At 40.1% G+C, this 12129-nt stretch overlaps 1 protein-coding gene across 3 annotated transcripts in view; it reads right to left on the bottom strand.

The window, feature by feature from the left end:
- Positions 1–12129, bottom strand: part of LOC137622926 (focadhesin) — a 252821-nt gene that overhangs the window by 59449 nt on the left and 181243 nt on the right. For all 3 annotated transcript variants that reach the window (XM_068353496.1, XM_068353495.1, XM_068353497.1), the window contains one exon: positions 3930–4070. In XM_068353496.1, the coding sequence (XP_068209597.1) occupies positions 3930–4070 (141 nt within the window). The remainder of the gene's footprint in view (positions 1–3929; positions 4071–12129) is intronic.

Genomic DNA, 12129 nt, shown 5'->3' with positions numbered 1-12129 from the left:
CAATCCTCCGAAGAGGAGCTCCTGCTGTTGCCCAGCCCCTTGAGCGAAACTGCAGGTGTGACCGCTCAGCACCAAGAGCATAGTCGCACGAAAAAAAGGCAAGAGAAGAACCCCCCAAAAGGGGAAAAACTCAAGCCTGGACAGGAAAAACTTCCCTCGGAAGGAAAGTTACCCGCCCAAGGAGGCAAGCCTCCTGAGAGTTCTAAAATGAACTGGAGAGCTGTCCGTCGTCACGGGAGTACTTCCAATAGAAGGAGACACGCCCCTGACGAAAATACAAAGGGGGAGGCAGCAACAGCCGAATCCCCGGGCCTCAACAAGACAGCTCACACCGTTGCCATATTACAGAAACGAACTAGATCGGTAACTGTAAAAAAATAAAACAAAAAACATTAGTACACATTCATTCCCCCAGGAAGGCTCCGAAGAGGAATCCCGAGGGAAAGGAAACAAGAATTACACAACAGGCACGTGCCCTCACAACCACTTACACTCACGGAAGGAGAGCTGTAACTAAAACAGAATTATAACAATTATAATTATGTAACTATGTAATTATGTAATTTAAAAATGAATAAACACTAAAGAAAGAACGAAAACCCCGAAAGGAATCGTTCTACAAGCTGAAAAAAAAAAAACAACTACAATTAGATTCATAAACTAATTGAGACAAACGTACGGCGTAGCAACCCCCCACACGGAAAGGAAGCTACAAGGGCGTAGTAACACGTAGTAAAAGGGTGAACGACCTCAAGAGAGAGAGAGAGAGAGAGAGAGAAAGACATAAGTCAAACTCGATCGCCACCCATAAAATTACGCCGTGGTGGCCTAACTGCCGAGGACTCCACGTAGATATCGTACACTACACACACAACTCTGAAAGGAAACTTACTGATTTCTATACTCAAATATATATACAAACATGGAAACATGTTTACATATATATTGAGTAAATGAAAAGTAAGCGATTAAGTAAAGACAAAACAAACAATGGCTGCCAAGAGAGGACCAAGACAGAGATGTCTGTCACAGTCCGAGCCAAAAGTGAAAGTGAGCATTCATCTGTGTGTGAGGGGGGGAGGGGTAGCTAGCTACCACTCCCCTACCCCCCCGCTAACTAGCGCGGGGGTAATACACCCTCGTTAAATTCTAATGGCTCGCCATTTCAGCTGCGCTAAAAGGTAAACCCATTGTAAATAGCGTGGTTTGTATTTCGGTTACGGAACAAATTGATCTTTCATACATAAACTATAAAAACTTTATGTAAACAATTGGAAGAGAAATAAGATAGATGTATGCCTGAGCGTACCCTCAAGTAAGAAAACTCTATCCCAAGACAGTGAAAGACCATGGTACTGAGGCTATGGTCCTACCCAAGACTAGAGAACAATGGTTTAATTTTGGACTGTCCTTCTCTTTGAGGAGTTGCTTACCATAGCTAAAGAGCCTCTTCTACTCTTACCATGAGGAAAGTAGCCACTACAGAAGGATGTGTGTTGGCAAAGGAAAAATAAGCCGTAACCAGAGAGATGGATCCAATATACAGTAATACTGTCTGACAAGTCAAAGAACCCAATAACTCTTTAGTGGTAGTATCTCAACAGGTGGCTGGTGCCTTGACCAACCTACTACCTACATGTCCACCATGTTTCGTTGAAATTGGTTCCGCAGTTTTTGCGTGATGAAGTTCACAAACAAAACATAAACTAACAAAATCTTTGCCATTTACTTAACAATGCTATTAAAGTATTTTCAAAGTACTGCTGCATACTTGTACCTTAATGTACTTAATCCAAAAAGTTACAGATTCATCCTTGAGTCATACCCAACATGACTACCAAGTTTGGTCAAAATCAGTACAATAGTTTTCATGTAAAGTTGCTCACAAACACACAAACAAATAAAATAGACTAAGAAACAGACGACAGGTGTGAATACTTAGCTTTGACACTGGTGAAGGTAATAAAACCAAAAACAATTTTTCTAAATTAAACACCTTTCAGTTCTATATCTTATTTTAGGGAATGGACTTCAACTGCATAGAGCAATGTATGGCTGGCTTAACAAGGAAAACTGCATAGACCCATATACGGCTGGTTTAACAAAGAAAAATAGAAATAAAACTCTCCTGACTGAAATGAGCTACTGTATAGAGTTCCTTTCAACTCTGGCAGCAGAAAGGATAGAGCCAAAATAATCAAATAAAAAACCGGCCCCAGGACATTACAAAACTTATTAGGAAGGAAGCTGTGACAACAATTAGAATATCTGAATGATGGATACCCTTTAACCGAGTACTGTCTAGGATGGCTTAAACGAGTTCTGTGGTGGTAAAGATTCCCATAAGATGCTTCCTACAGAATCATTACTTTTGAGGAAAAAGGAACCTGTGCCGAGACATTATGTAGTCTGAAAAACAGAAGATAAGATTTAAATGTAAAGAAGAATGCAACATTAAACACATTAGAAAAGTGCTTGGTAGAGGCAATACAGCTGGAAGCTAAACTGTAGCAGGACGAACCGTAGCAAAAAGAGGTGGTCATATCCAAACCGGGAACAATGTGCATTACAGATATAGCAGACACGTTAGCATAATAGATAAAGCAGGTGAAGCTGAGAATGTAGGCATTACTGAAACTAAGGATGGAGAGATATTGATTGTACAGCAGGAGCATTTAAGCATACTGGGAGAGGACATAATGAGCATTGCAGACATAGTAGAAGCTGCTGATACAGAAAAAGTGGAAGATATAAAGATACAGCAAGCTGGATGACTACAGGAATGGCAGAAAGTACAAGTACAACATGAGCTCAAGCTCAAGCAGAAAGAGATGGTACCACAAACATAGCTAGTGTAGTCATCATAGTGAACTTGGCATAATCAGAACACAAGGAGAGATAATGGTAATAGTCAACAAAGGTATAGCAGTCATCCACATAAAAGTAAAAAAAGGCGGAATGGGCAACCAACTCCACTGACAGCAGACTTAGTTAGAACAGCAGACATAGCAGGAGGAAACCATGGTATAAGAGCAGCAAGTAAAGAATCTAAAAAAAGATATATATATATATATATACAGAACAGTATTGCTAGTGTTGCTAGCCCAACTGACAAAGTGAACATGGTATGAAGCAAAAACAAAAGAAACATAATAAAGCAGTAATCAATACAGCAATGCAGTAGAAGTGGCAAAGCAGGAATACTAGAACAACATACATGCATTGGTAGAAGATGCAGATGCCAGTTAAAGAGGTCTCTAAGCTAACAACCTTAGTAATGACCTGATGAAGATGACCTTTGATGACAATTAACAGATAAGAACAGATCTCCTTCAGCAGTGAAGATATCTGAGATTGGACAGCAGAATCCTATTAGAGTAAGCAGTGCAGGAAAGAGCAAGCATTAATCAGACAGTGCAAACAATGCCAGTGAGAATTAGGTAGGAATTGCAGGAAGGCTTAAAGTTGTTAAAAGAATACGAATAAGAGCTGAATTCATAACACAATACAAAACATAAATAAAGAGAAATTTACATGAAACATGCTAGGGAAATACTGTAATAGTAGGGAATTAAACTATTAACAGTAACAAGAAAATTAATTGAAATGAATGTTCATGGAGAAAACTTGTTCCCCATGCTGAATCAAAAGCTAGAGAGCTTCTAGTAGTTGTGTTGACAGACCATAAAAATGCAAAAGAATGAAGAAGTGGAATCAAAGGCAAGACAGCCTCTTTCAGCTATTCTGTTGTCTAAAAAAAAAAAAAATGTCTCGGGACATTCCAAACTTGAATGAAGACTCCACATAACTGATAGGTTTGTGCTTAATCAAATGGAAAGCCAAACAAGATTTTGAAAATGATAATTACACAGAAGTAATGTATAAAGAAAATAAAGTGTACTTTAAAGAACAAATAAAGGAATGATTACCTTGTTTACAGCCAACGAAGGAAGAGTATAAAGAATTGTCAGGCGAGTTGTTGGATCAGGTTCACGTCCTAAACGATACAAAATCATTGGAAATACCTCAAGTGACAAGGTCTTCTTCTTCATCACTTCACGCTCAAGAACCTGAAAGAAAGTTTAAGATATAATTTTTTCTTTTCCTACAGAGTACAATAACTATTTCCCTTTGGCATTAAAAATAAGTTTTGAATACTGGTGGACAGCAAAAATTTCATCAAAACCAAATACGATGACATTATTTATCTTAATGTCTTTTTTAGAATTGCTATCCTACATTCAAATAAGAATGTTGGTTTTTTCAACCTAAAGTACTGTACACTATTCTAGTTTTTAATCCTCATACAGTTTTGTTAGTTGGATAGGCTTATTTTACAGTAGCATATACACTGAACCTTCTATATAACAGATGTTTGATATAGCGGATTCTCCGATATAAAAGGCCAAGATCAATAACAATAATAATAATAATAACAATAATAATAATAATAATAATAATAATAATAACAATAATACAGGTAATAATAATTTACACTGCTGAACATAAAAATTATAAACTGCTTTGTAAAATTGTTTCTCTTTGCCAGCCCTCATACGAATTCTACCATTTTTATCAACACCAACTCTATATTTCTCGGCATACCACTAAAGGTTTTCCAAACCACAGATCATCCACTTTCCAACTTCTTGTTAAGATCAAGTTTTTGCACAACACTTATATTCACTCTTTTATGCTTACCTACACCTTTAGGATCCATGATGAACAAAATATCAAGTTAGAAAAGCAGCCTTCAAATGTACAACCATTCACAACGGCAACGTGACAGTGACTACGCCACATGCGCGACAGCGGATGCTTACCGAAATATTGGCAATGTTCCGCTGTGCCAGGATTTTAAAATTTCAGACTACAGTATTTCAGAAAAACCATCGGTACTTTAGGTTTTGTCCGTTTTAACCGAATTCCATTTTAACGAAGTTCATTTTAATGAAGATTAAGTGTAATTTCCTTTTTACTCACTTCAAGATGTTAATTAATTTTCTTCTATCAATAGCCTTCACAAGAAATTCTTTAAAAAAGTTTGAAGTTGGAATGGATACAAAACAATTGAGCATGTTACATATTTGTCAATAAATCAAAGTTGTATGCTTTTAATGACATTATTTTTCAACCTTGAGTGATAAATACAAGAGATGGGGAAGGTAGAGTTCCAATTAAGTCTCTCTATATATCCACATCTACTACAGTACAATATTTCGATGATTTTTATACATCTAATGGGTGGGTAATAATAAAGCTGACTCTTCTTATCTGCAAGCACAGTAAAGGGATTTTGACGAAGGAAAAATCTATTTCTGGGGAGATACCTGTGACGCCCGGTGAAAAGGCCCTTCTTTTCACTTTTCTGATATAAATACTTCCAAATATACCAGAGAAAGTTAAAGCATGGAATGCAGAGGTTACTACCCTCGCGCGAGCACCCTCAGGGCGTCGTGTATAAAGATAGGGCGTGTGAAAACCACTATTCACAGGTCATCTTCCATTTAGATCAATCCTTCATCAAAAGGGGGAGCCGCCACAACGGCACTAACCGAACTCACCTGATCCTCTCAGCGACGCCCGCCTCGAGCGCCATCTACACATCCTTCTTTTGGAATCGTGTTTGACGATTACCCTGTTTTTGTGCTCTCGTGTTTTGGCTGTTTTTTTATCTTCACCATGGCTGGAGCTCTCCTTACCCCTACGCCAATGTTAAGTACCATAGATTGTTTTGACAGTATTTTTAGTACCGGGCAAGTTAATGTTAAGTAATAGGAAGTGTTTTAATGCGTTTGGCTTTTTGCCTTCCCGAGGCCCACGCGGCCATTTTTGTTGTTTACGCTCAGTGCGTTTCAGTTTTGCTTGTTTTGTTGCCCTTTTGGTACTTTTGTCATTCTAGGTTCCATTTAACCTTATGCTAAGATTATAGGCTGTATGCCTCTTATGTTGAACCGATTTATTATTATTATTGTTGGTACTTTTTAGTCATTTACGAGTCCGTTTCTTGTTAACGAAGAATAGCGTTCGGGGTTTTATTACAGTTTAGTACCGCCACCTTGGTCAGCGTTTTTCGTTACGATTCTGCTATATATTACCAGAGAAAAAATTGCATAGGGATGCCAGGTTGAACTCAGCTCGCTCACCTATAAAAGGTGTCGATATATAATACTGGGGCGTGATAAATCATAACCAGAGGCCTCGCACCATTTAGATATCTCCTGTCAAAATCCCCGAACAGCGAGGTGCCGTTCAACGTCCCACTACTACTAACAATCCAACGCCAGTGACGTCACTCCTTTTTAGCACGCAATTTGATAGCCGTTTTTTACCTTGTGTGTGTATTTCCCGGGTTTTTTTCTGGATTTACCTCAAGATGTCGGACTCCACTGTCCCTCCATCTAAGTTAAGTACCAGATCTATGAGTTTTGAGATTTTGGAGGGGGCCTTGCCCCTTTTTGTTTATATTATTCACGACCTTTCGTAGGTCTCTCGTGGGCTCGGCTCCTTTCTCTCTCTCTCTCTCTATCGTTCGTTCTTAACGATTTTCAATAAGTCCTCCATACTGATTGTTTCTCGTTATGAACCTTACGGATATCCACGGTTCACACACCCTTTTAATTTTTATTGCCTGGTTTTTATGACAACAGTAATTACATATACGTGTGCGTATTTTCGGTAGGTTGGCATGCCTGATCGCCTTCCGTGTTCTATTTCACATTTTATTACTTGGATTACGTACGTTCGCACGACACGGACTTGCTTATCATTTTAACGTCATTCGTTTGCTTGCATTAGCTCGAGGGGCTTTCATGAGTCAGATATTACATATTAATTTTCCTTTTGTTAGAACTTCACTGACCCTATGTTATGTTGGTAGCCCTGCCTACTCCCAGCGGCCCTATGTTATGTTGGTAGCCCTGCCTACTCCCAGCGCCGTCAGGCTTGATTTCTCCTGTCTCGTGTTCGCTCCCTCGTTTGTTTTACGATTGATGTTTAACTATGTTATTATTATTATCATCCAGCATGCCTTCCTACCTTATTTTACCCTACGTTATGTTTATTATAGTGTTATTAGTCCTTCCGAGTGATCATATCATTCGTGGGTCTGGCAGGTTGGTATACCTGCTATCGCCCCACTCCTAGCCTCCTCCCGCCTTTACCCCACCCCAGGGTTCCCTCCCTCTCTCTCCCCGATCGAGTTTGAGTCACTTTATAGCGCGATGTAGCCCTCCCGGGAGCATCCGCTTTGCACGGGCGGTTCCCGTTGTTCTGTGAGGCATACTATTATTATACATTCACGTACATTACTTACTCTTTCTACTACTCTACCCGGTCGTAGTCGTTTTCTTTCCGTCGCTCGTTTGGCCAACGTTCGGCGGGAAGTTTTCGGCTGGTTCCTTGGTACCTTGTTATGTTATATTATTTATTAAGTTTTGTACGCGCTACTCCCCCGGTCCCGCACGTCACAGACCCGTTAAAGATCCCTTTCTCCCTCTAGTGTCACGCACCTCACGGACCTTATATAGATATATATATATATATTAAGATTTCATTACGGGATACCCGGAAGTAGCTTTTATACATTACCATCCGGTCGAGTTGTTTAGTTGCGCCTCGGAGCCAACGTTACTCTTTCTTACTTGGATTAACTTTATATTAGTCACATACAGTACTGGTCAAAACTATCTGCATTAAATAGAAAACGGAAGAAGAAAAAGACTACCGCAAAATAAAAATATTCAGGAAAAATCAATTATTAAAACAATCATCATAAAAACTGAAACGAATACTACAGAAATCCCTCTCTATTATTTGGTACAAGGTAGAGTGTTAGTGAACATTTTCATGTCTCGAGAAGTCTGAATCTGTAAACATCAAGAGGGGGTACTTCTCTAAACGGCACCAGGTGTGTTTTCGATTTTTGCGCTGTAAGACTTCTCCACGTTCAGTAACTTTCTTTTTATGATTTCCTTATGGGGGAATTGGATGGGGAATTCCATGGCTAATCATGGATGTATTAAATTCCTCAATATCTAAGCAACAAAGTATTATTTTTTGCGTATGAGTCGCAGCTTAAGAATCTTAAGCCAACTCCACTGAAAATCAGTCATTAAAACTAATGAAGAATTTTCTAAGACAAAAGTGACTAATGGCAACTCAACTAGAATGGCGGACTGAGTGATTCATACAGGTAGAATCTCCTCTTTCACTCAGTGAATGATGTGAAGGCATTTTTTATGCGTTTTGGTCAGAACTTGGCTCTCTGTTTGCGACAGCATTGTGTGTGTTTTAGTGTGTGTTTTGGTATTATAATGTCTAAGATAATTACTACATTTGAAAATCGCACAAGAGTGATACAGCTTTACGAAGAAGGCTATAAAACTAGTGTAATTAGCCAGAAAACCGGTGTAAAACTGAAAATTGTTTAAAGTTTGATCCAAACTTTGGTAGCAAGGAAGTCCCCGTGGCTAGGACAGGCCCTGGGAGGCCCCGTATTACAAGTAAGAGGGGGTTACGAGTTCTGGCAAGGGACATTGAGGTAAATCCAACCCTTACAGCCCGCCAGCTTAAGGCTGAAAATCCTGAAGTTGTTGCTGGAGCCTCAGAACACTTTGTGGCTTAGGGATTGTGGAATAGAATATATCTCTGACTGGCCAGGGAACTCCCCTGACATATCCCCTATTGAAAATCTAAGGGCAATAATAAAAAGACAATTACAGGACGTGGACACCTCTTCCATCGAAAAGCTAATGTCAGCTTTACAAAACGCTTGGGATAATCTGGACGAGTCCCTCCTTCAGCGGTTAGCAGATTCAGTGACGAAGAGACTTCAATAAGTACGGAAACGTCGTGGTATACCTATCAAGTACTAGAGTAGGATTTGGTTGGTATTAATTTAAATTTTTATGATGATTGTTTTAATAATTGTTTTTCCTGAATATTTTCATTTTGTGGTAGTCGTTTTCTTCTTCCGTTTTCTATTTAATGCAGATGGTTTTGACCATTACTGTATATATTTTATATATACGATCCTTGTTCTCGACCTTCCCTTCCCTCTTTTGATATGATCACGGTTACGGTCTGGCTTGATTTCAATTCCTTTTACAATCAAAATAGTTATTTTGGTATTGACGATTTGCTTACATTCAATATACTTTGTGGCTATATATAAAAGATTTATATCATTATTTTGGTATTGATATTTAAGCAATCCGGACCCCACGGTCCCGATTTGCTTACATTCAATATACTTTGTGGCTATATATAAAAGATTTTTATCATTATTTTGGTATTGATACTTAAGCAATCCGGACCCACAGTCCCGATTTGCTTACATTCAAGATACTTTATGGCTATATATAAAAGATTTTTATCATTATTTTGGTATTGATATTTAAGCAATCCGGACCCCACGGTCCCGATTTGCTTACATTCAATATACTTTGTGGCTATATATAAAAGATTTTTATCATTATTTTGGTATTGATACTTAAGCAATCCGGACCCCACAGTCCCGATTTGCTTACATTCAAGATACTTTATGGCTATATATAAAAGACTGTACGTATATAAAACATTGTTATCATGATATTGATATATAAATCTTCTATCATGATATTGATATCACTTAAGCACCCGAGGCCCCCGAGCCCCTATTTGCTTTCCTTCAGGATTCCTAATGTATATATAGAAAACATTTTTATCATGATATTGATAGATAAATCTTTATCATGATCTTGATATCATTCAAGCACCTGGGGCCCCCGAGCCCCTATTTGCTTTCATTCAGGACTCCTGATGTATATATATACAAAACATTTTTATCATCAGGATTCCTGATGAATATATATAAAACATTTTTCCCTTTCATTCAGGACTCCTGATTTATATATATATATATATATATATATATATATATATATATATATATATATATATATATATATATATATATATATATATATATATATATATATACTGTATATATAAAACATTTTTATCATGATATTGATATGTAAATTTTTTAGCATGATATTGCTATAATTTAAGAATCCGGGGCCCCGAGCCCCTATTTGCTTTCATTCAGGATTCCTGATGAATATATATAAAACATTTTTATCATGATAGAGATATATACTGTATATATATATATTTTAAGCACCGGGGCCTCCAGACCCCTAATTTGCTCTCCTTTAAGATACTCATGTATCTTTTATTTTACAGACTGTATGCTGTGCATTGACGGCATGTGCCGCTGTCATCTACCAACCCTGCGACCATGACATGTGTCATTCACACGCCCACTGTTCTGTCCGAGTGGATGACTTAACTGTATGGCATCCAGACGCTTGTGTAGTCTGCTACACAATGACCTCCACTCTAACATCTGACTCGGTGAGTACATTTTCATTGATACAGACTTGTAGGGAGTTCTTTTCTTTGGCACAAATATCCCTCGCTAATAGTCTGTTCTCTTTCAGTGCTCCCAACTTGAGAAAGATACAGCTCGGGCTACCCTCAAGATCTGGATTGACGGGTTCGCCCGCAACGTGAAGGCCACACAGCCTTATATCCTCTCTGAGGAATGGTGTTCCCGTCTCTACCCCATGCTAAAACTTCACCTGCGGTCCCCGAAGAATTGGCGGATCCTTTCATCGAGAGGTTCGAATCCCTTCTTCCGGCCCCGGACCAAGAAGAGACGGGCGGCACCCTAACTGAAGACGTCTCTACCCTCAACCTCGATGTGGAATCCATGGCTCTTGACGATCCCGACGCAGGTAGGGACGTAGGTGAGTCAAGTGGTTCCCGGGCTAAGATTCCTATCCCTAGCCCGGCTTTCTCTTCTCCTTCAGAACACTCTTCTTTTCGAGGTTTTCTGGGGACAACCGGGACTGGTCTCAATCCCCGGCCTGTTATCCCCAAGGTGAAGGCTCATCGTAAGAATTTATATACGACCCACAAGTCTTCCAAGGAACACAGGTCTTCGAAATCATCAGCTTCAAAGGCTAAATCTTCCTCCACCAGAGTCTCTCAAGACCCAATTGCTGCGCCTTCAACCTCTCATGGAGTAGTCTCCGTTCCGGCACCTGTTTCCCCCCCGGCGGAATCATCTGGCCGGTGGATTTTTCCAAGAAGATGTTTGCTCGTTTTGAGTTGATACTATCGTCTCATACGCGACAATCACAAGAGAGAATAGCTTCTATGGAGAGCCTAGTTAAGGGACTCATGCGCTTGGGGCTGCCACCGCCACAGCAGCAATACCCCATCCCCGACGCCTCCAAGCTTCCCCCTTTCAATAAGAATAACCCTTGGAGGTTGGCAGTGCATGCCCCCTTCTCGGAGGGTATGTTGTCAATCGGAGATTTCGGTACCCGGCCTCTTGCGGATTATGAATTCTACCCGCCGGGTCTTGAATCCCCCTTCCCCGGCTACGCTCGCCTCAAGGAAGAGGCTCTGATTCGATTGGATAAGGGCCCAGAGGAAACTGTTAAATTTCATAAAGAACAGGCACAGTCTGTCTTGGTCCGCGTGTTCAATGAGTGGGATTGCTTGAACACTATGATTACGGCCTACAAAAGTTCATATACTGTATTATGTTTGTGGCCGACGACCAGACCCTTACCCCATGTGCGACCAAGGTCATAGAGACGGTCTTTCAGCCTATCAAGGAAGAGAAGCCTTTACCTCACCTCAGGGAGACCGACTTACCCTCCCTTCTCTTTCCGGGAGACGGTGAATGTTGGCGGAACGCCCCAGCTACCTTCTCGGTAGGTAAGTTAAGCCTGGACTGTGCCTCGACGCAGTTCAGCGAACGGCTTCCCAACTTCCCGGAGTCTCTCATTAAATTGGAATATGAATCGAGGTGTAGATTCAGCAGATCCCTTAATTCAGTTGCCCTTTCGGAATTAACTGTCGCCACTTACAACGAGGAGGACCTCCTTAAGGTCCTCACTAAGTCACTTTTGCAAAACTTTATGGCTGACGCCTATGATTTTGCAAATGCCAGGACCCATTGTCGACGACAAGTTCTATCCGAAGCCACGATTAGGGACGAACCTAATAGGCTCATCAAAGCTCCAGTCTGGGGCCCGGATCTTTTCCCAGGGGACTTAGTTAACTCGGTCC

The sequence above is a fragment of the Palaemon carinicauda genome, chromosome 30, assembly GCF_036898095.1.
Source record: "Palaemon carinicauda isolate YSFRI2023 chromosome 30, ASM3689809v2, whole genome shotgun sequence".
Classification (NCBI taxonomy): Eukaryota; Metazoa; Arthropoda; class Malacostraca; order Decapoda; family Palaemonidae; genus Palaemon; species Palaemon carinicauda.
Note: the sequence above shows the minus strand (reverse complement) of the source record. Positions and strands in the feature narration are given on the sequence as shown.